General features: G+C 38.5%; 1 protein-coding gene across 1 annotated transcript; it reads left to right on the top strand.

Moving 5' to 3' along the window:
• WDR44 (WD repeat domain 44) lies at nucleotides 1-26,446 on the top strand. The gene is made up of 20 exons (XM_086619611.1): nucleotides 1-77; nucleotides 6,743-6,776; nucleotides 10,079-10,153; nucleotides 10,645-11,275; nucleotides 11,897-12,027; nucleotides 12,119-12,211; nucleotides 12,972-13,108; nucleotides 14,149-14,232; nucleotides 14,535-14,641; nucleotides 15,623-15,774; nucleotides 17,257-17,395; nucleotides 17,491-17,555; nucleotides 18,802-18,915; nucleotides 19,793-19,915; nucleotides 20,746-20,937; nucleotides 21,106-21,207; nucleotides 22,669-22,784; nucleotides 24,065-24,192; nucleotides 24,864-24,995; nucleotides 25,368-26,446. The coding sequence occupies exons 1-20, from the start codon at nucleotides 1-3 to the stop codon at nucleotides 25,460-25,462; spliced, it is 2,727 nt and encodes a 908-aa protein (XP_086475737.1). The 3' UTR covers nucleotides 25,463-26,446.
• Nucleotides 26,447-26,850: the final 404 nt, after the last annotated feature.

Below are 26,850 nucleotides of genomic sequence, written 5' to 3'. Positions count from 1 at the left end.
ATGGCCTCCGACAGCGACACCGAGGAGTTCTACGATGCGCCCGAGGACGTGCACCTGGCGGGCGCCTCCCCCGCGCCGTGAGTCCGGCGCGGCCGCCACCCTGCCGTCCCCTCCCCTCCCTCAGCGCGGCCCTGAGGGGAGGTGCCGCCCCCCCCCCTCGCCGTTACGGCCTTTGGGGAGCTCCTGGGGGGAGGGAATGGGGTCTGCCCGGAGCCTCGCGTCCCCCCGCCTGGCAGCGCGGGGCTGCGCGCTCGGGGAGCGGGGTGCCCGGCCGGGCTGGCCGCGGGCCGGCGGGGCTGCGCTGCGCTCGGTGGTGCTTTGCTTGAGCGAGCGGCAAGCACGAAAGTCAAGAGGCTGTTAAGAAATCGAGCGCTTCTCGGTGTACTTTCTAAGGCTTGTGGGGATGGCAGTAGCCATTATCTTGATGAGATCGTATCTGCCTTCCTTGGGCTGACAAGACGTAGTTTTTAGAAAAGGCGTGCGGGGATGAAAGTGAGACTGACAGAACTAACCCCTGAAATACGATAAAAGTAACAGATTTTCTGAGGAAGGAGAGCGAGCTTCTTCAGCAACAGGCTGACAGTTGCTGTGTGTAAAACAACTTCTAGCGTGCTCTGTCATTTGTTTTTAATGGTGTTGCTTCGATGCTTCTTATATTTCGCCAGTGTATGGTTCTGTGTAGTAAAGTTTTAACAGCATTTTGTAACGTAGATTCCCGGTGCTGTTATCTCACAGCTACCTGTGTCACCATATTGTTGTTAGCCAAATATGCTCCCTCTTTTTAAATTGTGAACATCTCTTTCTGGTTGTGTGCTAAACAGGTTATGGCTTGTGTCAGTTCTGTTTTTTCATGTGTCTTGGACCAAACCTCTTCCATTATTTGACCTTGCAGCATGAGGTTTCATGTAGCTTGTTCTAAGAGCAAGAAGATATGGATTGCGGGATCCATCCATTTGGAGCTTTAATAATTGACTAAGGGCTTGCTTTAATCTGTGTGTCAGTGGTCACTGGATGCCAAGAACAAAGGAAAGACTAGATCTGTTCTCCTCTCCCACACATCCTGTATCAAAGCTTTTCTGAAGTTAGCTTTTTATGGAGCCTGGTGAAAAGCGCACCTTGGCATATAGTTCCGTGAGATGTGGTAAGCCAAATCAACAGCTCTTGTGCTGAAATGAGGTTTTGCTCTGACTGCTTACCTTTCTCTGGCACTAGTGCTTCTAGGAATTGCTTTAACTCAAAGTAATTGAAAACAGCTGAAAAAATGAATAGTTTTTGCTGTTTCTAGAAGGTAAAACGTCTGGAACGTGGCCGGGTGGGGACAGAAGAGGGTGAAGGTGTGGGGTTTGTGTGGCTGGAAGCCACAGGCAGGAAGGGGGAACCTGACCTTTTGGTAGAAGTGAGCCTTTAAATCCGTCCCAGCTGCACATCCTGTCTTTTATTTGATACAGATAATGCCACAGGTCCTGGCTTTGCAGGTCTGCCTCACCTGTATCTAAGCAGAACTTAGTAATATGAAGTCACTCAATAGAAATTAAAATGAAAGATGCTTTTAATTTTTCTAGTGCTCTTCCATAACCTGTAAGGATGCATCATTGACTCAAGTCAATACCATCAGGTTGAGTCAAGTAAGAAGGTGGTCTCAGAGAACTTAATTTGCCATACAGATACCAAATCTCTAATTCAGTCTGCTGTTGAATCTTTGCTAACGATATGGAGAGTATTTTCTCTCAATAAGCTTTGAGATTTCCTAAGAGCTAATTTCACATTTGCACTGGACATTTCTTGGAAGCAGCCTTGTGAATTATAGTTTTGAGACCAGTGCATGTGTAATTGCATTGAGTTGGGACCCACAAAAAAAAAAAATCTAAACCTTCTCGTGGGAAGAAGGGCAACTGAAAACAAGTGCGTATTGCCCTCTGCAGTTTGAGGCATTTCCTTGTGCGTTCAGTGTTGTGACGATCAGCAAAAACATTTGGGAATCCTTTCTCACAGTACGTGCTATAGCTAGATTTTAGCAAAGCGGTGTAGATATATTTGCCCTCATTAAAATGTGGGTTTTGTAGCTTCCCGCCCCGAGTTCTCTGTGGGGAAGTTTAATAACTGCTGATACGGAAATTCTGAAAGTGGTGACAACTGTTTGTGTAAACTTGCTAACTTCTTCGCTGTTTATTTATTTTATTGATTTTCTTATGTCGTATAGAAGAGTGGAATTTTCAAGTTGTATGTAAGCTCCCAATTCCTCCTGTAAGTCAATAGGTACTGATGCTTAAGCCCTTCTGTTAAGGAAATCACCATGTCTGTGTCCTCAAGTACATATATAAATGGTGCTCTTTAAGAATTAATTAGCAAAAATTGCAGAACTTGTTACAAAATGTTTTTCAGATGATAATGGACTGAGATAGCTCTCCTGCATTGATGACTTCCGTAAGATGAAGTGTGTTCAAACCAGATGTTTGGAGACTATTGTATCCCCTCTGTGCTTCACTTCTGCTGTAGATCTTGCCTTTGACGTGTAATTCTACTTTTGACAGGATGAGCGGAGAGTGTCCATCTGTTAGATAACTAGGTCCCAAACAACGTCTTTCTATATGCTTTTCTAGACCCCAGAAAAAAGATCGAGGTGCCTTTGTGGACTGGTCAGTGAAGGCATCTATTCATTGTGTAGCCAGAGGAGTGGAAAGGGAGAGACAGTGTGACAGAAGATGCCCTTATTTAACCTCTGTCACTCTACTTTCAACAGACTATAACCACGGAAGAGATTCAGAAAAAGACCTGACATTTAGAGGCATGAACTGTCCCGTGAAGGAGGATGTCAATTTTGAGAGAAGGGAAGTGTGAAGTAAAGCACACTTGTTTGGATGCAGGCATGTGACAGACCCTCTTATATTTTATTTATAAGAAAAGTGATCCACCCACTCTGAAATCAAGAACTGCCAAACCAAATAGTTTCAATGACATGTGCCTGACAGTAAGGGGCAAGTTTGTTCCTAGTGTAATTGTGTCCTGAAGATTGTTATGAGAAACCAAACAAAAGGCACTGGATTCAATAGATGGTGTAGACAATGAGAAGTATCCTCTAGCACCTTCGTTTAAATTCTTGAATTCTAACCTGTGTAGTCCTATCTTCGTTGAAGTTTCTTCAATGCTTTTCCCAACGAATCAAGTTTTCTTCTGTGTAGGAAGCTAGATAACGTTAAGTTGTGCCCTGCTGACACAAGGACATGCTTATTACAACTTTTTTGTTGGTGTGTATTTTAGTAAACATGCAAAACTGATCTTGGCAGCAAACAGATGGAGTGTGAAGTGTTGGTTATGTTGCTGTAGTGACTTGCAGCACTGCAGACAAGTTTCTGCATTCTGAGTGAGCTGAAGTTCCCAAATGCTTTCCAAGGGCAGCCCAAACAGTGCACTGCAGTGATGAATCCTTGTGGTTTTTGGAGGTGTGGGCTGCCACAGAGAGATACGTCAGGAATAATTGTAGCTTCCAGGCCAGCCATAGGTTGGAGTGAGGAAGACATCGTGTGCCTCTGCAAGCTGCAGGACAGCAGCAACTACAGGTGGTGGGCTGGTTGCTGAGCCTGGATGTTCTGTGCAGTGTACTGCTGTTTAAACCTCTCTTCATCTGTTAGCACATCTGCTTTGTAACGTGTGCATCCTCCCAGGAAAGCTGGCCCTGTGGTTCTGGGATTTCACCAAGGCCAGTCATTCACATGATTGGGGTTTTTTTGATAGGCTAAATGTTTTGGTTTCTGTCACAAAACTTAGCAACAGTGTGTTGAAAATGAGAGGTTTGTTTCGAATAGGTACTAGCCTGGAGCTACCTGGTAGTGGGAATGACAGCTTCCTATAGTCTGGTCAGTATTAGGATGAATTTGACACCTGAATAAATAAATTAAAAAAAAAGTCGTCTTTTAGGAGTTTATTTGACTTTCAGATAAATCAGGCATCTGGTTATGTTTGTACAGGTGAAGTGGGATTTTTCTTTGAATTTTGTTTGATCTTTGTAGATAACCTTGAACTCCTCCTTTGTTAAAGGAGGTACGGTGGTACCATGTAAGAAAACTTGTTAGAAGTGTTTCATGTGAAATGCAGTCTGCAAGATCTATCCTTACCAATTTTTAAATCCCACTACTTACTAAACAATCATACTAGACAACAAAATTAAGTTTTTGCCTTACATTTTCTGTGGCATATCCCAGTCTTGATGTTCTGCCTGATAACCCTATAAAGCTACAGACCTTTCAAAGCAAAATCAGTATTTGATCATTGGATTTCTGTTCGTATAAATCTTTTCAGATGCTTTTGCCAGTATTTATACTTTAAAAAAATGCAAGCATTTCAGATACTGCATCCGTAAAACTCGTGGCATTACAGTAAAACCGAGGAGTGGAGAAGGCTGGTAACTTCAGGTGCTTGGTAAGGTGAGACCATTCCCGAGTAATGTTGAACTACAAGAGACTTCAGTTCCTAAACTTATTCTGTGACTGACTTTGTCTTTATAAATGTAACAACAATAATCAGCAACGGAGGGAGCAATGGTGCTTATAAACTCGTCGCGCAGATAATCTCAGGCAAGCCACTGAACTGCTTTGGCTATCCAAAAGTGGTATTATTGCTAAACAGTTATGGAAGTTTTGCAATGTTTTTAAAGCATGTAATTTCAAGGACAGAGCTTCAACTTAACAGAAGACATGTACGTGTGCTTTATCAAGCTATCAACACTATGTTATATTCTTTATCTGCTATCTCTGTAACCTTCATTACTTGAGCAGCTTTTCCCCAAGGTAAAACATGAGAGTGGGAAATAACATCTGTTTTAGTTTGAGTGTGGATTTTCCATGAAACTAATTAGCTGAAGAAGTCTGAAAGGGTAGCAGTGTCTCTTGAACCTCCTATTTTGTGTTACCAGTGGAGGAATGATTTGCCTGTGCCAGAAGTGACATGCTAATTGGTGGTAAGCGTCACAATAGGAAACTAAAGCATCTATTTGCAGTTGAGGGATTCGCATTTTATTTAGGTTCTAAAGCCTTAGCAGTGTCTCGTATGATAGGACCTTGCACCTTGCTGAAGCTTAGGCATTAGTGTTGTAATTATAAATATATTTCATTGTTAAAGTCATCTTGTGGATTTAATGAAGTGACAACACGTTTCTGCTGCTATTTCTAAGGAAATCCAAGAGTTGATAGTGGAACTGAAAATATTTGAGTAACCAGAAATTAAACACAGGCTATGGCCTTTCCCAGCAATCTATTTTGGAAGACAAAAGATGTGGTTGTTTTTTCAGGTCAAAATACCAGTTTCAGTCTTTTTTGCATGCTGGCATTAGCACCTTCTAGGAGGATTACGCCTTGAAACAATGTTACGGATATTGTGCATCTTAAGTGTCAATATCTGGACAGAAACATCTAGGTTTAGGGTGTTAAATTAGTTACAAATGATACAATCTTTATATACCAATCCACTGTGCTTTATTGTTTACTCAACTCTGCTGTATAAATGTGATTTTTTTTTTTAATGAAAAACTTTCATATAGTAAAAAGAACTGAAATTCTTAAAAATGAAATGGAAATAGTTTTCTTTTTCAGAAGATATTGTCCCTTGAAACCATTGTTTTGGAGGCAGGAGGGGCAAATTAGACAGAGATCTCTGTATTTATCTGTAATGTTGGTACAAGATGATGCTCAAAGTTGTCAAGTATCACTGACCTTGGTAGCCAGCTGGGATGCTGGTACAATCCAGGTTGTAGTTCAACTGGTAGCAAGCTTTTAAGGAAGTAACCTGTAACGTGGTCTCTGCTTGTGACTGACCAGCTAATAGAATCATAGCAAAGCCCTGTTTGGAAGGAACCTCAAAAGATCATCTGGTCCTGCCTTTCAGTGGGTTTATATTTGAGTGAGATCCTGTAGTCAGAGTCAGCAGTGTGACTCAACATTTAAATGTCTGACAGAATTATGAAAATCTTGTGGAAAATATAAGTTCAGGATATAATAAGAGTTGACTGTTCACTGGTTGGATTGAGTGGTGGCCTGAAGAGAAGTAATTATTTGATACCGCTCCCCTAAGATGCCTTGTTCTTTCATGTAATTAGTGAAATGAGAGGTTATGTGTGAGTGGACGATATCGCAAATTCACTGTTTCAGAGTATGCGTTTTGGAAAGTAGTGCAAACCTAGTTCTCTCCTGTTCAAATGTAAATACTTGTGTTTATACCGAATGTTGTGATGATAACCAAGACCTTACATTTACGAGAGAGGCTGAAGGGCAGAATGGCTGTAGTAGGGTTGACTCTGCAGTTCAGGATTCAGGCACTTGATTTGCAAGCTGCTAGAGCGTTTGTACTTCTGTTTTCTGAGAGTTTTGTTTTCTCTTATGTCCACCCTGTGCTCCCTGTATGTGCTAATTTTAAATTCTCTGCAATGCAAAATCTTTTTAAATCGGTACTTGGAACAGCATCAGTGTATTAGAAAAGGGTGATAGAAATATGACGAGTAGACGATTCTGCAGAGAAACTTTCAGGGATTGGAGAAGCTGTGGATCTATGTTGTAGACAATTGAGCACTTTATTTAGAGCCTGTTGTCTAAAAGAGTGGTGTGAAAAACATTCAGTTTGTTGCTGGTCTAACGTGTCAAGTGTGCATTCACTGTAAAGGAAGACAGTATTATAGACTCTTTAATATGAAGTTTACTGTCAAGAGATTTTTTTCCTTGGAACTCTACCTAAGCCTGTCTTCTCTTTCTAATAGGTCACCAACGAAAGATGGATCCCATGTATTAAAGGTCAGTTTTTTCTTAAAATCCATCAAATGCTTGTTGATGAACACGATCTTGAGCATTTCTACCTAAAGGAGATGTGCTACAGTAGCCCTGACGTCTACACAGGCAGGAAATTACAGGCTTTTCTTGTTGTAGGTAGCAATTGTTGTGCTTAGGTCTCTTGAAGTTCCAACTTCGCTTTTATTTAGGGTATGTTAACGCGTCTTGAAGCTAATTTTATTCTGAAATGTATATGTGAGATTTAATTGAGCTCTACTTTATTACTAGACTACCCGCTTTCAAATGATTTGTGAGTAGTAAGCAAGTCTCTGTAGCAGTTGGGTTTTGGTCTTGATTTATATGAAATAGTTGACTTTGCTCTCTTTTGTCTTCAAAATAAGAAAAATCTTAGTGTTTGCACTTCCAAAGCCTCCCCTCTAGGTTATGTGAAGATGAAACACTATATTTAGCTTAATGAGGCAGCGCTGCCACTTCCCACGCAGGTACTTGGTATGCTGCATCTGTGGATGGTGACAGTGCAGCTGAATCTGGCACACATTAAGTAAGTGAGGAGTTGGAACCTTGCACAAATAACACGTTTCCTGGTCTCAGAAGGGCCAAAGGTGGTGCTGTGCAACGCTGTTACATTTTGTCTGCAAAGTGTTGGGAAATCGTACGGAAAATAGTGTTTCTGATTTGTCATCAGCACTCTGTTCCGAATCAATACATTTTACAGTGATACTGTGTCTTACGATATCTCTTATGGAACAGAGACCTATCCCCTATTTTGTGTTCTGTTTAATATCCCTTTAATGATTAAGTGTTACATATGTAAACCTCTCAAGAAATGTCCCTCTATCATTCTGACTAAACTCAGTGCAATCAGTGAACTTCAAAACTAACTTTATTAATGTCCTGTTGACTCAGTTATTAGCTCTGAAGTTCTGTGTGTTGCTTGTAGGTTTGTTGTTTCTTTTTTTTAAAGTATCTTCCTAAGTCACTTGTTCAAAGCTAAATTTTTGAAGGTGGAAAAAGTACTTGCTTCTCTGCTTGGTACTGTATCAGTTGAGTGAATGTATGACTCATGTATAGTTTGTCTTGGAACGGGTGAGAAATATTTCCTAAGTCCAAAGTTTAACAGGTGTGTGAGTTCAATGTCAATAAAATTAGAAACTAATACAATGGGCTTCCGTAGACACTGGTTACACTTAAGTCGTTGGACCTTTGAATGTAGATTTTAGTGATAATGCAAAGTAGAACTTGCATTTAGATTAGAAAAAACTTTGTAGAAGGAGAGGGAGGAAGCATTTTTCTCTAATTGCAGCTGTCTCTGCACGCTATGCCATTTCTTGAGTTCAGAACTCTCAAAGATCGATGTCTATAAGAGTTGTGTGGTGTTTTTCGAACATATTATAGTGTGTTAGTGTGCTATAAAAGTTCCGTTTGACTAGCTGAGTGTCTAAAATAAGTCTAAGGAGAAATTTCTTAGTTATCTGTACAAAACAGTCACTTTAAATCTTGTCAAGGTCCAAAAAAAATGCAGGATCTTTTAAAATACCTAATCTCCATATTAAATAGGTATCTTGTGCATATCCAAAACTGCATGAGCAGAATTAAATTAATAGCCTAACAAAAATAGTTTATAATGCTAACAGCTAGCCTCTGGGGGCTTTAACATGGTGGGGAGAGTTGAGGCGTGCTGACCTCAACAGAAGAGTTTCGTATCTGTAGACAGGAAGGAGTAGAACAGCAGTTCTGTTTCTTAACTCAGGGAATTAGTTGAGATCTGTTTGTTTTTTCTTAATGTTTTAAGCTCGAGAACTTAATTCTTTGAGCCAGTTGTGAGGAGTTTTTCTCTTTTGTGAGACAAGTGCAGCCTTTTGTCTGCAGCTTTACTCACCAAATAGACTGTACAGAGTAGGCACTTAGTGAAACAAGTTGAACGGAGATGATGCGTGGTCTCCATCCTCAGATATAGTCAGAACCTGACTGGATGCATCTCTGAGCAACTTGTTCTAGTTGACTCTGCTTTGAGGAGTACAGAATCTCCACAGATCCCTTCCAACATCAATGATTCTATCGGATTCCCCGTTAGGTATTACTAATATATATGCTTATAGGCAACGTGATTAATAATTCATGTAGAACAGAAGGCATATGGTGAAGGTCCTACTGGACTATATTAACTGAGATTAAGGCAGACTTCTGGCTAAAGCAGTATCCTTCTGTCGTATAAACTACTTGCTTTTCTGAACCCAAGATTTGTCAGGAATTGAGGAATATGTTCACTCACAACTAGAATATTTGCAGTTCTGTTTTAAGACTTTGTATAGAATATCCATACTTAACATGCCCAAAGTGTAATCTAATTTTAATATTCCTAGGGCTGCCTATCTTAAGTATGATTTATTTAATAATTTTTTTTAAATTAAATAAGACTTAAAACTATTACAAATACTTACTACGTTATTTTGGCACACCTTGGTGAATTGCTTTTATAAATTCTTTGGTAGAATACACCAAAGTGTAGATGCTGTTTGCACATCTCAAAACTGTACTTCATAAACTGCAAGCTGACTTCAGTAGTATAATATCCTGGTAGTGTTAATTATACGTATATAAAGAATAAATAGTATACCTAGCTTTGAATATTCATGCAGTCTTTCATCCAAATGTTCTGAAAATGTTCTTGGTTTTGTATTAAATCCAGTCATTTGATTTGTTCTGCTGCAGTTTATTTAGATTTCGTAAGGATCTGCATGAAGATGACTGATGGCAAAAATAGACAATGTGCACTAGGAATAAATTATAGAATGTAAGATTCTGTTTCAGAACCTCAAAGGCATATTTGTGACCACTTGATAGATCTGCCTGACTTACCCTGGAAATTTCTAAAAATGATTCCATTATACATCGTGGTAATGCAATTCTTGCATCCTTTCCCACAAGAAAAAATAAAGAAAAAAAATATTTTAATATGGATTTTCCTTGCTGTGGATTATTAAATACGTGTTATTTCTCTAAACTTCATGCTGCCTTCAATTTTATCTTAGTTGAGGTTGAAGCTTCTTAAAGACAACTGTCTTTTTGGTTTAATAGCAAAGGCTATTAAGAATAGCAGGGTTTTTATTTTTTGTAAAATGCTCTTCATGTGTACTGTGTGCATTCCTGTTTAAACATGTATCTGACAGCAGTAATGTGTGAAAATGTAGCAAAATTCTTGTCCTTTATGCTATTTAATTTGTTGTAGCTGTGTTTTTGTTAGATCATCTTACTGAAGGACTTACTACCATCATCTTATGGTATCTACTGTCTTCTTTCCATAGGATAAAGACAGCAAGCTACACAAAGCTGGAAATGAAACCTTTGTACAGGAAATGAAACAAGACGATTCGAAAGAGGTTCGTTAAATATTACTTTGCGTTTTCAGCATCACACTAGAAATATTAAATAATTTAATAATCAGTCTTCATCCTGAAGCTAACATAGGTCAGAATTTGTCATTCGAGTTGGTAAGAGTGTCCACCTAAAGGATAAATGTGAAGGAAAGTGTTCTAAAAACATATTTAGGATTTACCAGTGCTGAATTATTTGTGTAATATACAGGGTCATATTTAGCAGTGCATGAGAACTCTGATGAGTGTACAGCTCTTGTTTCCTACCTTTCTCTCAAAGTATATTAAAAAGGAGTGGAAATTAGTCCCTTTTTTCTGTTTTTCAGTATGCCGATTTCTGCACCTAGGCCTCTAGATTTTTTAAATCAAGTATGTTTTGTATACCAAGCAACTCTTCAATGGAGGAGTTCTTGTGGGTATTGTACAGACCGACTGGTAAGTGTGCCCTAGAAATGTCTGCTAGTTAACAGTAGAATGGTTTTGGTTTTATTTGTTAGATTATTGACAGTATTATTGAAGAAAGCCAGAAGGCACAACAACTGGATGATGATTCTTTAGCTTCTAGAGGAAAAGAACTGACTGTTCCGACTTCAGATGCCAATGCTTGGATTTCTGGAGCAGGTATTGTTAGTAGTATTCCAGAAGTATTAGCTGCTAAAATATCGTTACAAGAAGACCCTAGAGAACCAGAGTATCAGAGTGTGTGTAAAGACACTGAATTGGAATCAGGAAAGCTTTTGTTTACTTCTGAGCAACAGGAAACTCATAAGCTACCAAAAGTAACAAATGCAACTGACCATAAAATGGATGAAACTGAAGCACAAGAAGAAACATCAAAAAACGAGGACGTAACAGACAAGAAAGAGGCAAATACTTTAGAACAAGTGGCTTCAGATTTATCTACCAAAGACCTTTCTACAGCTGAAGAAATGCCTCCAGCAAAACCACCAAGGCAGCTTACTGTAGAACCTGATATAGTTGCTAGCACAAAAAAGCCTGTTCCAGCACGACCACCACCTCCAACGAATGTTCCTCCTCCAAGACCACCACCACCTGCACGGCCAGCTCCACCCCCCCGAAAGAAGAAGAGTGAACTGGATTTTGAAGTGCAAAAACCTGTTTTAGAAGGCAAGTATTCTATTTTAGATGGCTTTAGTTATCTACATGGTCACTGGTTTGTGTTTTGAGTGAAGAATCATTCAGTCTTGTGATTTTGGTTTAGTTGATGTCTAAATAAGGAAAAAAATTCTTAAACTATCTTAGCTTCTTACAGTGGAAAAATACTCTTTTGCATCACAAGTGTTCCTAGTTCGTAGACTTTCTTGTAAACTAACTCTTCCTACCAAAATAGGTACTCTGTATCAAGGAGAAGCTGCCTTGTCAATGCAGAAACTAAAAAAGTTACACACTTCAGATAAAACATGTGCAATCTGTGTTTGCATAGATAGACAAGTCAAGATGTAGACGGAGGTCTCATGAAAGTGAGTAGTCCTGGGTTACTATGGAAATGATTTAAAAAAAATAATTGTTAATAAAACTTAAGAGGACTAAGTGTGAAATCATGCCTCTGCCTCCAACTAGATATGAAATATATAATTGATAAGGCAGATTTGGTGGCAATCAATGTTTAAAAAAAAAGTCAGACTTAACAGAAAGGGTGTACATGAGTATGACGTCAGGATTCTGACAATCTGGAGGCTGTGTATGGCAAGTGTTACGCTCTTCTTTCTGATATGAGTCTCTTTTCAGTTTCTCGAGAGAACTTCACAGCTGGTGGTCTTTTAACTCCCAGTGCAGTGACAGAAGGCATGCCCAAAGATTCTCAGCCTTCCTTGGATTTGGCGAGTGCAACCAGCGGAGATAAAATAGTTACTGCACAGGTATTGGGAAGCGGTTTTGAGTTTAATAACCGTAACATTTGTCACTTCTGTGTTACACTAGAGGTAATGTGTTCTGTCTGCAAAATTTCAGGAAAATGGGAAAGCAGCTGATGGCCAAACAACAAATGAAGTACTTGGACCACAAAGGCCCAGGTCTAATTCTGGAAGAGAGCTCACAGATGAGGTATTAATGAACATGGGCTGTATGTAGTACATTTTTGTGCTTGCTTTCCCAGTCTGCCAAGTGAATTGGAGTAGTCACACGTCACTCTTTGCTCTCTGAACCACTGTGTGCTGTGACCAGGGACCCAAACAGGAGTGATGGCATGCTGGCTTTGTCCACCTAAGCACTTTGTGGTCCCTGAGTCCCATGTAGTATTAGTGTTAATAACTTCCATTAATCCTAATGATATTATCGAGCTGCTGCCAGTTTTTACTTGTGTGTGCGCCTGTGTATAGCTTTTTTTGCTGCTGCTGAACATGACCAGATCATGAGACGTTCCAAAAAGCCCTTTTCCTTTGTGTAGTACTAGTTAGGTCTAAATGCTTTTTCTGTATGGGTGAAGGTTGTCTTTGACTAAATCTAAGCTACAGCTGTTAGAGTATCTGAAAGAGGAAGACTTGGAAATCTTTTAATTACATAATAGGTTTGATATCAGCATGGAAGGTGTCGGGCAGTGGCTGATATCTGTACAGCTGCATTTCTGATTTATGAAGTGAAGCTTGTGATGACATGTAATTGTTCATCTGTGTATAGTGGTTGCTAATGTTTACACTAAAACACTAAGGGCAACTTAAACTTAGTCTTTGTAAAATAAATATATAGTGAGCTACAGAATTTCCCATTAAGATAAATAATCTGTAAGATTGGTTAATTTATATTTTGCCCTAGGTTTTGGAGTCTTACCAATTCGTCTTGATTGCACATCTTTTTTTTTCCATAGGAAATTCTAGCAAGTGTAATGATAAAAAACCTTGATACAGGTGAAGAAATACCCCTGAGTTTGGCAGAAGAAAAGTTGCCAACAGGCATTAATCCCTTAACTTTGCATATCATGAGAAGAACTAAAGAATACGTCAGGTATGAACGATGACGGCTTTCAACTCTTTCCGATACTGTTGCTGTTGCAGTTTTTGCATACGTGGGGGCAGCTTTTAAGCAAGTAAAGAGTCCTAATCCATCTGTGTCTGACTAATTTGAGTTCTAATTCCCAGTTCCCTATGAACTAGGCTGTTTATTGAATTCTTTTAAGTTAATTAAAAGTTGATGATATTGTTGGAACTTGACAGGCAGGTATCTCTGAAAATCCAGCTGAACTGCAGTTCGCACTTGATGTGTTAAATGATGTCATTTCTATGCTGAGTTAAACACGGTTTATGATCAAGGACTGTATGCTATTAATGCTGCCGCCTTCTGTAGCTTTTTCAGTGTTCAGTTTAGTAGTCTTGGTGCTCTGAAGATCTGTGGTCATCAGTATAGCTGACTACTTTGAGGTTTTCTTGTCCTCAGCAAGGGTTTAGGCCCTTTTGATGTTTAAAACTGAATCTGCTTGTAAACTTTGATAGAAAAATACAATTTCTTAATGATCGGGAAATTGTGTCAGTCTAGATGTTTCTTCCAAAGACCTAGATTTATGTGTATTATGTATCGGACAATTTTAGGTGTTTTTTGTGTTGCTGTATTGTCGTTGAAAGCTGACTTCTGTAGAACTGTACTCTTCTGTGTATGAACTTCTGTTTCAGATTTAACTAATATTAATTTATTTCATCTGTGGAAAGCAAGGTATGAGAACAAGGTAACGTGTTGCCAGTTTGTAGTAATGTAAAGTGTTTTGTCTGCTCTTAGCTTTCAAGGTGTCACAGTAAGCTTAAAGTTTTAAATTTATGGAAGGGAATAATGTATCTTTGGCACCTGGAGTGTGTATGCAGTTTTAGTATCAAGATGCCTAAGAATTGGAAGATCTGTTTTATTACTTCATTAACATCATGTCCATATACTTCCAATGTGTTACATGAAGGAATAGAGATGGATCCTAAAATGCAGATCTTACTTTACTAATGTTTCATTCAGTTTAGATTCATTGTGATTTTGTATTGAACAATCACTTCTGTATTTCCTAGTAACGACGCAGCACAGTCAGATGATGAAGACAAAATGCAGACACAGCAAACCGATTCTGATGGAGGGAGGTTAAAACAAAAAACGTAAGATACTGTTTCATGTTCCTACAAAGAAAAGGCAGGTTTTGTTTTTCTACGCTGAAGTAGTTCTTCTGACTTCTGAAAAAGTTACCTTTTAAGTACAAGTGATACCTCAATTTACATAAGCCCATTACTCTGTTGTTAAACTGAAGATTACATGACTGCTGGCAAATTAAATGCTTATTTTAAGAAGCGGTAATGGAAAGAGATAATACTGCATTTCAAATCAAAACTATTGATTTGTAATAGCAAAAAATGAGAATTTGCCGGTGTTGTGTGTTGAAAAAATGCCCTTGCTTTTTAAGGACCCAGCTGAAAAAGTTCCTTGGCAAATCTGTGAAGCGAGCAAAGCACCTTGCTGAAGAATACGGTGAACGTGCTGTAAATAAAGTTAAGAGTGTTCGAGATGAAGGTCAGTGACACTGACTTTTTAATATATGTTTTTTAATAGGATATCTGTTTATCCTTAACCTTCTAGGAATCAAAGCTGTCTGAGGGACATACATAGCTGTATACTACCACTGTACAGTTGATGTGGCTTTTTAGAGTTCAAGCCTGTAGTTTGGTAGGCATTCTGAGACTAGTGGGTTGCAAGGATAAATTCTTGTAAAGTAGTAGTTGAGAGACCTTTTCAGCTAAACCAGTTGAATACTCTAATTTTTGTTGTGCTGTTAGAAAGCTGTTTGGGTATCAAAATGTAAAGCTTTTTGGAAAGTTAACTCTAGCAGAGGTAAAAGTAGGAGTTGTCTTCATTACTTTAATAAAACCAGATTGTTTTCTGATAACCAGTGCTGACATTAAAATTCTCGTATAGCTTGAGCTCCTGTTAGAAGAGTTCCCAACTACAACTGTTATATCCCCTTCTTGTTTCATCACTGTTTCTTTTAGACAGACTTCTAGTACTGCAAAAAGCCAATTTAACCACAGCCCAAGTGCCACAGAACTGCTGCACTTCAGTATCTTATGTTGCCACTGGCTGTTTGCTGGAGCTCTTTTGCAATTCTTATGCTTTGTGGGCAAATCACCAGGCCGTTTCAGTGTATTCAGCCAGAAGAAACCAATACAATGAAATGGGTAATTTTCAGCACACATTAAACTGACAGAAATCACTTAGTGCAGGATCTGCTGAATGCAAGATCTGATGCAAAGAAAGGGGCAGAACAGAATGGATAGCAGTTCTTATTTTAAGTGCTTAGTATTTGAATTCACTGCAGCCTAAAATTAATGTAGATGTATTTTCAGACCTTCATTCTTGTTTTGCTTTAAGATCTTAATATTACCTATAAAAATTTGCTAATTCAAGACTAATCTGTTACCCAAAAGTATTGGCAAATGCTTACAAATAATTAAACGTGTGCTGCAATATGTACTGCTGAATTTGTGTTCCTCTTAGTCTTCCATACAGATCAAGACGATCCCTCTTCCAGTGATGATGAAGGGATGCCATATACAAGACCAGTTAAGTTCAAAGCAGCACATGGCTTCAAGGGACCTTACGATTTTGAACAAATTAAAGTTGTTCAGGATCTCAGTGGAGAGCACATGGTAGGTCTCTCAAATGTTGTTTGTGGTTTTGCTGAATCTGTTCAGCCTGAGTTTCAGCTTTTAGTTTTCATCTACTCCAGAAATTGTTGTCAGTTTTATTCTTCTTGAAGAGCAGTTTCATTCTGGAAAATAATATTCTGGCAAGAAATGAAAATTTGGCTGGTTTGATTAGATCTTCGGAGGCGGGGGGTGGGGAAGTCTGTAGATACTCGAGCTTGAGGGATTGTCAAGAACTTTTCCTTGAAAGAGTTTTGGTATCGATTGGTACTTGGTTTCTTGGTTCCTGCAATTAAAAATTTAGGCTGAAATAGACTGTGTTGCACAACCAGAACTGGGCACAGAGCAGCAGGGTTGACCTACTTAGCGGATAAACTAGTCTGCATATTAGAGATATGAACACAAGTAAGGAACAGAAATACTAGATGGGTTCTGGAGGCAAAAGTAGGGAGAGATTTATGGGGTGTGTGGGTCAGAGTGATAAGGAGGTGAGAGACGGAGATATGTGATGTTTGCAGAGATTCCTGTGGAGAATGAGGCAGAAAAACTACCTATTGATCGCTGTTGGGAGTGTGCATGCTCCCCTGCAGAGTCTGAAATACGTTCTAGTATTCCTGACTTCCCAGATTCTTCTGATGATAGCAACTGTCTGATAACAATTGAAACAGTCGCCCGTGTTTAGGCGTTAGGCTAAGGATAACGACCTACAGCAATCAATTTGGTGACTAGAGAGTTCAAGCTTGTCATACACAACTAAAATTTCCAGTCGTAGTGGTAATCTGTCTGTGTTAGTTTCTGTCATGCCAGTATTTGACTTCTTAAAACCCAGGAAATTCCCCAAAAGCATCCTGAAAGAATGCCAGGTTGGTGGAGTTAAATGCCTAATAGCTGTTCATTAAATAGCAGGAGGAAATGGAATATTGTTTGTGTGGTACTTTGTTTTATTGACTACCGACTCTTTGGACTTTGCAATGGAGAAAGAACTGTTGTCTTCAGACTTCGCAAAAGCCTCGTGCCAATTCTGAATTTGAAAAATACGTGTAGTACTCATTTTGGTTGCCAGAATTGACGTAACCAAGCACAATTTCTATGTAGGGAAAAAAAAAAGTGTTAGCACAGCTTGTGCTAACTTTTCAAATGCAGCTACAAATACTTGCCAGTTTTACAAATCAAATAGCAGGTTTTAAGTCCCTCAGAACTCTGGCTTGCTGACTCTTAATAACCCTACTAGTTTTATGTAGAATGCTGTGGTAGTGCTGAGCTCCCAGAACTCCTTGTGGGCTGTTTCTTTCCAACTGTTTTTGCAAGTACGTTGCACAATCCATCAGTCTTAACAGTTACTCTTCAGCGTTTTGATCTACAGTTTGTTTTACTTGTGGTGTGTCGTGTATGTCCTGTATTTTGTCAGTTTACATTGTAGAGAGACTCTTTGATATGGAAAAAGGCACTTTATGTAACTTAAGTAATGATCTTTTATTTTGACAGGGTGCTGTTTGGACAATGAAATTCTCTCACTGCGGTCGGTTACTTGCATCTGCAGGACAGGACAACGTAGTAAGAATATGGGTTTTAAAGAATGCTTTTGACTATTTTAACAACATGCGAATGAAGTACAACACAGAAGGTATCTTTCTATACATTTCTAGAGCTCTAAAACACTAGAAATACTAGTTATTTGGCAACTTAGAGTTGACCATGGTGTTTCTGTCTGCGTTATAGGGCGTGTCTCTCCTTCCCCATCTCAAGAGAGTCTGAATTCCTCAAAGTCTGATACAGACGCAGGGGTACGTACAGTAGGTGTTGGTAGGGGATAAGGAGGTCGTATTGTTTGGTAATGCCAGATCTTATCATGGAATCATGGAATGATAGAATGGTTAGGGTTGGAAGGGACCTCAAAGATCAGCCCACGTGAAAGAGATCTTGGCCTGTGTCTTTGAGGCATAGACAAACCGTCTCATCAACAGACACCTTCAGTCAAACGCTGTTATCCCATGTGTGTGGGTTACAAGCCAGAAAGTGCATCACTAAACTTACTGCGTTACAAAATCTGCGTGGCTTCGTTGTGACCTGCCAGAGCAGATTGCTGAGTGAAGTGCTAAAGAGGAAAAAAACAGCATTGTTGAATTTCCTGTCTTAGTGTTTTGCCTCAGAGCATTTCTTACAGTTAACATCTGACTTGATGTCTTTTCTGAGGAAGGCCAAACTCAGAAGCACAATGAAAGCTGCTATTTTTAAATTTTTCGCATTCGTCTAGAATAAAATGGAACATGACTGACCAAAAGTATCAAAACACTCTACTTGTAGAGTGTTCAGATACTTGAGTAAACTTGCCATTAAAATTAATGTATTTAAGGTGTTTTTTTTCTATTTTTGTTTTCCAGTAGTGTAAGAAACAGATGACAAGATCAGGGTTTAAGCAAAGATTTTAGCAGTAGCATTATTTACTGTGCACTGTTTTGGCGGAGGAGCCGGAGGGGTTTGGGGGGTGAGAATCTTTCCTTACCTTAGGTAAGTGAATAGGCTTGATTAGCCATAGACATCAGGGATGATGTTTTACATGTGTGTTGTTTTTTTTTTTTTTTCTGGAGAGCTTTTGTATAGGAATTTCTAGGGGTTCTAATTTTGCACCTGTTTATTCTGAAAGAGTCTCTTATCAGAAGGTTATCATGGAAACTTTAGCTCACAGTTTATGTTCTAAATTGGAATGCAGTTTCAAGATTTATATACTTTGATTCAAAAGCTTATCTTCAGATGTTTGCTTAAATTGGTGTAAGCTTATCCCATTGAATAAAAGCTGTAGGGATGGAAAATGTAGAGCTGCTGAATTTTGGAATTTCAAGATGATGTTTCACAGCCCCTTGTACTTGAGGTTTATTTTGGTGGATTATTACTGCCGTGTTGTTTACTTTAAAGTCATAAGAGTTGTTATTCAAATTGTTATTGACCTTGTACTTTCTGTAAGCAGTAATTGCTTTATTGTTAATTTTTCCAGCTAATGTCTTCTAATGTTTCTATACGCTTCTCTGACAGATTTGCAGTGGGGTTGATGAAGACCCAGATGATAAAAATGCCCCATTTCGTCAACGACCGTTTTGCAAATACAAAGGGCATACAGCAGATCTTCTTGATCTTTCCTGGTCTAAAGTAAGGCACCATAATACAGACTACACAGTTCTCCTGTGTTTTCGTTTTTTCTTTTCTCAATTGCTGTTGGAACAATACACCTAAACAATATGAAACACTCACTGAAGTTAAGAGAAAAGGTTTGTAGGGACAATACTTATTCTAGCTGAAACGGTTGGAATAAAATGAACAAACTTCTTGGGCTTCTCTAAATAGAAATCTTCTTAAAGAAAGAAAAAAAAATCAAGCTAGTAACAATTGCAATTGTGTATTCAATAGTGAAGTTAAATTGTTTGGAGTGGGAGGAATTTCCATTGAGCTGTGTGATTTCTAATTTATGGTGTTACTGCTTTGCTTGTCTTCCATGTGCTTCAATGTTTTTTTGCAGTGTACAGATTCCAAAGTTCCTAAATACCTCTCTCTCTCACTCTTTCTCCAACCCCCCCCCCCCAGTTAGAGAATTACCTTGTGCTTAACTTTAAAAATGTTTCACAGGAAGCTTATTTGGTTAATTCTTCACATTGGAATGCAGTCGTAGTTTTAAGAACACAGTCTGGCTGAAGGATCTTAGGCAGGAGAGACTCTTAACTGTTCTCTGAAGCCTGTTGTGCTGTTTCTTCTCTGAATACTTTTAACTACTTTCCCAAGTATTCATTTCCATTGAGATTCTTCCAGAAAACTTTCTGTGACTGTGACTGAGCATCAATGCGCTGGGCTTAAGCAGAGCACCGTTGAGTAATGACAATTTGAATAAACAAAACAAATGTGTTTATGTGAAAAGATAAAATATGAATTTCATGGGAACAGAGAAATTGGTAAGACACTAGCAATCAGATTGTTTCCTGTATTTTGTTACTTTTGTGTCTGTTAATAACCATGGAATTCTCATATTTCACAGAATTACTTCTTGCTTTCTTCTTCTATGGACAAGACTGTTAGACTGTGGCACATATCAAGAAGAGAATGTCTTTGCTGTTTCCAGCATATAGACTTTGTCACTGCTATAGCCTTCCATCCGAGAGTAAGTGGAATTGCCCTTGTCTGGAGAGACAGAATTTGACATTACAGGAGTCCTCTCCCCTTTATTTTCAATTAAAAAAACCCTGAATAATAGAGTTTGTGCACATTAAAAATATCCCTATTGGATAATATTCTGGAACTTTCAAGTGTTCATCTTCATTGAACTTCACCAGGAGTGTCCATGTGGTTTAACCGTTTGTAACCACGTTAGTGCAAAAATCGTAACGAAATAGAACAGATTGTCCAGAGACCGCAGAATCCTTGGGGAAGTTTAAAACTTGTCAGGATACAGCCTGATCAAACTTTTGAGGCTATCCTTGCTATGAGCAAGGGAGGTGGACCAGAGACCTCCAGAGATCCCTTCCAACCTCTCTTACTTGATGATTTTTAAAAAATACTGTAATAAAGCTTCCTAATATGATAAAACTCAAGTAGAGCAGAAGCGTTTTTCAGTGTTCTCTGAACATACATAACTGGTAGACGTGTTGAGAACGCCAAAAGGAGCTTTCAACTCTTGACAAGGTTAGTATTTTTTCTAACTTATATTGAGAGGGTGAAAAATAACTGTGGTAACAGTGAACAGTTTTCTGACTTGAGGTATACACACCGTGTGTGTGATCTTGTCAAAAATCTGTAAGAAGTTGAACTTCATTTACAAGTAATTTTAACATTGTCTTTTCAGCCTTCTTAAACATTATAATCAACTCATCTGAGAGCTCTTGTTTGGGAGGTTCTGAAGAGAAGCTGTTTTGGAAATGGGGTGGGAACGTTTGAAGGAAATCAGGGCATACTCATAGCACAAGCAGAGATTAATGTAGTTTGTCCTCTCAGGATGACAGGTACTTCTTAAGTGGTTCATTGGATGGGAAACTCCGACTCTGGAACATTCCTGACAAAAAAGTGGCATTATGGAATGAAGTAGATGGGCAGACAAAATTGATTACCGCTGCCAACTTCTGTCAGAATGGCAAATACGCAGTCATAGGCACATATGATGGAAGATGCATCTTCTATGACACGGAGGTAAAAAGTTTTTGAGACTATGCATTATTTTTTTATGTTAAAGAACAAACAAATGTAGAAGTCATGCTTGTTTAAATATCAAGAAGCAAACCTGTTAGAACTTGAAGCAAAATAGTTCAAAGATTTTACACAATTATTTCAAATCAGGATACATTGATATCTTTTCAGCACTTGAAGTACCATACACAAATACATGTGCGTTCTACCAGAGGCCGAAATAGAGTTGGAAGAAAAATTACTGGCATTGAACCCTTGCCTGGAGAAAATAAGGTACTGTCTTTCAGTGCAACTCTGGCTCAGCACTGGAGTCTGATATTTATATCTAATGCTTAATAAGTTTGTGCCAAGTCTTGTTTGTAGTCACTGACATAAATCAGAAGACTTTAATACTGCTAACATGAACACTCTCTTTGCTGATTTAGACCAATACAATACTAAATAGTGGAAAATAGACTTTTTAAAAAATTACATTATGCTGATTAATGTAAAGGCAAGAAAATGCTTACGGATGGCTTTCAGTGAAAATTTCTTTGGCATAACTAACCTCTATTGAATTTAATATTCATTTGGAAATGTGCCTCGTACAGAAGCTGAAAAAACATTGAAAGCTCAGAAGCTTTTATCCATACAAGTGTGCACCATTCTTCAGAATCAGTCCTTCTGCTTAGCTTCAGTCTAAGCTGAAGTCTTCTGTTAAAAGGGTCGAGTTCTCATCAAGCAAAGAACATGCTGTTGAATACTAAGGTCATAATCTAAAGCTGGAGTGTGTCTCGCTTCTATACAAAGTTTTGAGGGCAATGTTGGGTCAACAGCTGGCTCTATTAGAGTAGTAGATCAGCAGCTGTTGTCACCTATGTTGTATCTTTGTCAATGACACAGGAATTACTTGATTCCAAAGACATGCAGAAAATTCATCAGTTAATAATGCCTTTGGGTTTGTGTCAAATGCTGTGCATTGGCATGTTAGATGATGTAACGAAACACAGCTCAGCATGAACTCTGTTGAAAACAAATAGGAAGTTCTGTAATCTGGTGGTGATGGTGTTCCAAGAGTTGTCACAACTTTGTTGCATAAATGATTAGGTGAGTAGGGGTCAGTACTTGACTGCTACTCTGCTGTACCCTTTTCCTAGCGTCATCTTGAGACTTATTGCTAGCCTGTACTCTGCTCCACTTCTAAGGTACCGTAAGAAGGCTGATCAGCTCGATGCCCTTACTCATTTTGACAACTCCTTCATAGACCTCTGTTCCTTTTAAGTACATTTAAGCTTCTGATCTGAAAAATGCAAAAAAGAAGCAAACTCACATCCACCAAGAAAAGCTCAGTTTGCTTTTATAGCAGTTAATGGTCTCTGAACTGTGCTTTATGACTCCAGAAATTTACCTCACTAGAATAGCTGTTCTGCTATATTATTGTGGAATGTATTCCAAAATATTCTTTGCAAATTGACTGTTCGTTGAGCACCCATTTTACTTCAGTGAAGAGCAACTGTTCTGGTTCAGACCAGTCAGGATGATCTTGACAGTGAAGTTGTCTTCTGTCCATTAACAGAATATGAGAGAGAAAAATGTCATTGTCCTAAATCGTGTTCTGTTTCTTTGGATCTATACTTTGTCTATGTCACTTTTTTTATCAGAAGAACTGCTTATTCTGACTGTTTGAACTCCGTTGCTCCTTCCTTGGGCATGTGAATGATTCCCACTTCTAAATTCTATTTATTTCTTTTCTAGATACTAGTGACATCAAATGATTCCAGAATCAGGTTGTATGACCTAAGAGATCTGTCTTTATCTATGAAATACAAAGGTTATGTCAACAGCAGCAGCCAAATCAAAGCCAGCTTTAGGTAAGACAGAATTACAGCAATGAAGTTGTTGGCTTTGGGAAATACTGTGGCTGCCGTACAGAGGGTTTTGTTTAAATAATCTGTTTACCTTGGTATGCAGCTGAGCCTCTGAAATGTCACTTGGCTTGGAATGTAAAGGTAACTAAAGGCTCCGGTCAGGAATGACAGAGCTGCCTATGAGCCGGGAGCTTCTGTGGATGAGTGAATCCTTTCATATTCATGGTACAACACGTGTCCCTTACTGTTGCTGCACACAAACGGTGCTGCAGCTGGTGGGGCTGGAACACACATCTTTTCTCTCCTCTGTGATAATAGGTTTTGTTTCCATAATTTTGTCAGGTATTGTTGCAGATGTGTCGATCACCCAGCTGTTGCCCAAGGCTGTTGGTCACTGTCAGGAAACAGTCTGCAAATCTGAGTTGGAATCCTTACTACTTCTTTCTTCATGCTGGGCTAAGATGCTTTTCTGAGTATACTACTGTGACTGTCATGGAAATACTGGGGTTTAAGGTAGTAAAAGAGAGGAAGCAGAGGAAGAGGAATGTTTGTCCTATTCCCTCTGAGTCTTGCAGAAGCTGAATGTGAAAAACGCTTGGGTATCTGTTTTAACATGGATGTTTGAGCAGAGGGGGGCAGCAGTGCTTAAGGAATAATGCCAAGTTTAATCTTGACTATCAGATGTTGGCCTTTGAAAGCACCTTTAAGGCTGACCCAGTACTTCACAGAAAGACTGAGGTTGGAAAGGACCTCTGGAGGTCATCTTGTCTAGCCCCCCTGCTCAAAATTAATTTCCCAAATTAAGTCATTTCTACTTTCAGGGCTGGAGCATAGTTAGCGTTGGAGTTCAGATCTGGAGTGTATTCATGCAGTAGGTAAATTTAAAGGAAATACTTGAGTCAGATTTGCAGGTACTGTTTTGTCTCTGTCAGTGTGCGTTAACAGTCACCTGGTTACAGTCTTGTTGAATGCCTTTCATCTTCCACCTGTGTGGATTATTTTTTTTTTACCTATGATTGTGGAACAGGAATTGTTTACAATACAATCTCAGGTGTTCACACAGGTTCCAGACTCAAACTGGTGCAAATTGAGCTTGAGTGTAGTTGTTAGACTAACCCTCTCCTACGTCGGAAGCTGCAGGAGAACAGCTTCTGTGTTCTATTCATGAGAACTTTTTTTTTTTTCCAGAGGGATAGCATGAGGAAGCTTGCATGCACGTTCATTTAAGGAATGTGTATTGAACAGCTAGAAAAAGTAATGTATTTCCTTCTTTGAATCTTTAGCCATGACTTTACCTACATTGTAAGTGGTTCAGAAGATAAATACGTTTATATTTGGAGTACATACCATGACTTGAGCAAGTTTACATCTGTAAGAAGAGACCGTAATGATTTCTGGGAAGGCATTAAAGGTAAAAATTAATTTTTCATCTTTGTTTTTTTCTGAAGTTCATATGATTTCAAAAATTAAATATCTTTATATTCTAGTTTTTATTTGCTCAGCAGCGCTGTTCATTTAGTTTGAACAAATAATTAGCAAGATGCATTGTAATTGGTGGATTTTCAATAATGGGATGCTCTCTAGAGATGCACGATTGAGATGGCAAGAGACAGAGTAGCTAAGAGTTTGTCCAGCTTCAGTAAGAGATTCTGAACTAATGTAATGTTTCTGACAGGACTTGGTTCTGTAAGTGTGGTAATCAAAATAACTAGCAATTCTTAAATCCTTTATGGAAAAGTGGCCTTGAAAACAAATGCAAAGCTTTTACTTTCATGGCATGATTTTAAAAAAACAAAACAAAAAAAACAACTCTCATCTCCTACATACACACAGTTTTTGGGAAGTGCAGGACCATATTATATCAAATGTGTTTTGGAGCTCTTGCCAGTTAGTTTTGGGCACCTACAGGAACTTCTGAGATCCCTAAGCTCATCGAACAATGACAATTGCCCCTTGAATAAGCTTACCTGATGCCACTAGCACTGAGATTCTTGGACATTTACTGAAATTTCTGCCTGTTATTCTTGTAAAATTAACAACTCCTTGAAACACGGTAATCAAAATTGGATTGTCTTTCTGAAGCACACAATGCAGTGGTCACATCTGCGATTTTTGCTCCCAATCCTGGTTTGATGGTTTCACTGGAAACTTCTGAAAAGCAAGAAGCTGAAAGTAAGGACGAAGATTCTGAAACATCAGATACCATACCCTCTGGTAGGTGTTTAAGATGAGCTCTGCTTGATACCGTGGTATGAGGAGGAAAAGATCATGAAGAATGTTTTCAGTTTGAAAGGGGGGTTTCTTGAGATGAAGAGTCCTTGCAGTGGCATGAATATGTATTCCTACCATAGCAGTTGAACGTTTTGGTAGCTTTTGATTTCTTAAAATCTAATACCAATATATAACAAAAAGTCTCTCTCCTAGAAATGTAGATGTTTCTTGAAGTATTGGCTAGATAACAGGAATGTGATGGAGAAATGTGATGGAATAACAGTGATAGCTTATCTTTTAATGAAATCTTGATTTTTTTTTTTGTTTTTGTTTTATTTATAATGAACTAACAGTTTATTCTCTTTCCTTATTAAGGAGCTTTGAAGACGGATCACACAGAAGTGCTTTTATCGGCTGACTTTACTGGAGCAATCAAAGTCTTCATTAACAAAAAGAAATACGTATCTTAGTTGTTTTGCAACTGACGGCATAAAGCTATGGTACTGTGGGATTAAAATTCCATAAATAATGCGGGCAAGAGCAAATTATCTAATATAATAACGTTACAGGCTGATTTATTTTTAAATCTTTATTTAAGGCTACTCAAATATAGGATCCTTGGAAAGCAGTGTCTACCTATTAACACCTGGGCTTGTAGAATAGGAAGGAATGTGTAAGAATAATCCTGCCAAACATGAGACTCTCAACTTTCTACGAACAGTTGTTTTGCAACGTAATTGTGAACCTGCACAGGTTTCTGCACGAAATTGTGTTCACACAGGTGTGTGCCTTTTGGTTACATGCACTAATTTGAACATATCATAAGGATTTTAGTGGTGAGTGTGGCCACTAGATGTCAGGAATGGGGATGAGAAGGGAAGGTTGGAGATACGGCTGGAAAAACGCTGAGTGATCTAGTCTGATCTTTGCACAAAATTCCATTTGAGAAAGATCTTGAATTTGTAGTAGCTGTTGTTCAGAATTTTAAGTTATGCAAGTTTTCGATGGGTCAGCAACCATGTGTAAATGTTTTTATAAATTTCTCAACTTCAGGACGTGAAAATTTTTTTGTTGTCTTTTAATCGTTGTGGACTTTAGATTCCTTTCTTATATATAATTTTTTGCACACTGGAGCACAATACTTGTGTAAAGAATTCTCTCATTCCTTATTCACGGGCACCAGGATATATTCACCTTCCAGATAAAATTAAGCTGCATTAGAAAGTTCTTATATTTTACAATGATGTAAAATAAACTGTTTACATTTTTTAAGCATTGTAGCTTAAAGTTTTAAGTTCTTGTTTGTTTAGTGCCACTGAATTTTGAAAGTCTTTGTAAATATTCATATAAAACACCTATGAAGTAACATTCTGGGCATCATAACCCATGAAATGTTATTGATGGTCAAGTGTTTCAGAGAACAGATGTATCATTAAACTTGGTCACACACTTGGAAATTGTTGCCTCTTTCTGTTTTGATTCATAAATTTGCCTTTTGTTTAAGTAGTTTTCTCCTGTTTCTCAGGTCATTGATCGTGCATGCACTTGTTGACTTTCGAGTTCTGCTTTTCCTGATCTGGTCACTTTTTTATGACAGCTTTCTTTTGAATTAATGGAGAATGGAGTACTGGAACTGGATATTAAGCAGAATTAAGAGTAGCTATATGATAGTGTGAGGAGGAGACTTCAAAAGTATGTAAAGAATCCTCTCTTTCCCATTAGTGGAAGAACGAAGACATGGAAAGGCAGGAAATGAGTCTCCTTTTAGTTCTTTTTTACTCAGGTGAATTTGACCATGACACAATGTAAAACTGTCTTGAATAAGTAAGCACGTGCAAGGAGTGTATCATCAGACAAA

This window comes from Tauraco erythrolophus, chromosome 13 (assembly GCF_009769465.1).
Source record: "Tauraco erythrolophus isolate bTauEry1 chromosome 13, bTauEry1.pri, whole genome shotgun sequence".
Lineage (NCBI taxonomy): Eukaryota > Metazoa > Chordata > Aves > Musophagiformes > Musophagidae > Tauraco > Tauraco erythrolophus.
This window is presented reverse-complemented; position numbering and strand designations above follow the sequence as displayed.

Excerpts from the sequence above, each read along its gene's own strand:
- WDR44 (XM_086619611.1), top strand. The coding sequence starts at position 1 with ATGGCCTCCGACAGCGACACCGAGGAGTTCTACGATGCGCCCGAGGAC. Across the intron at positions 19,916-20,745 it reads CTATAGCCTTCCATCCGAGA|GATGACAGGTACTTCTTAAG; the intron begins GTAAGTGGAATT and ends TTGTCCTCTCAG. Across the intron at positions 21,208-22,668 it reads CCTTGCCTGGAGAAAATAAG|ATACTAGTGACATCAAATGA; the intron begins GTACTGTCTTTC and ends TTTCTTTTCTAG.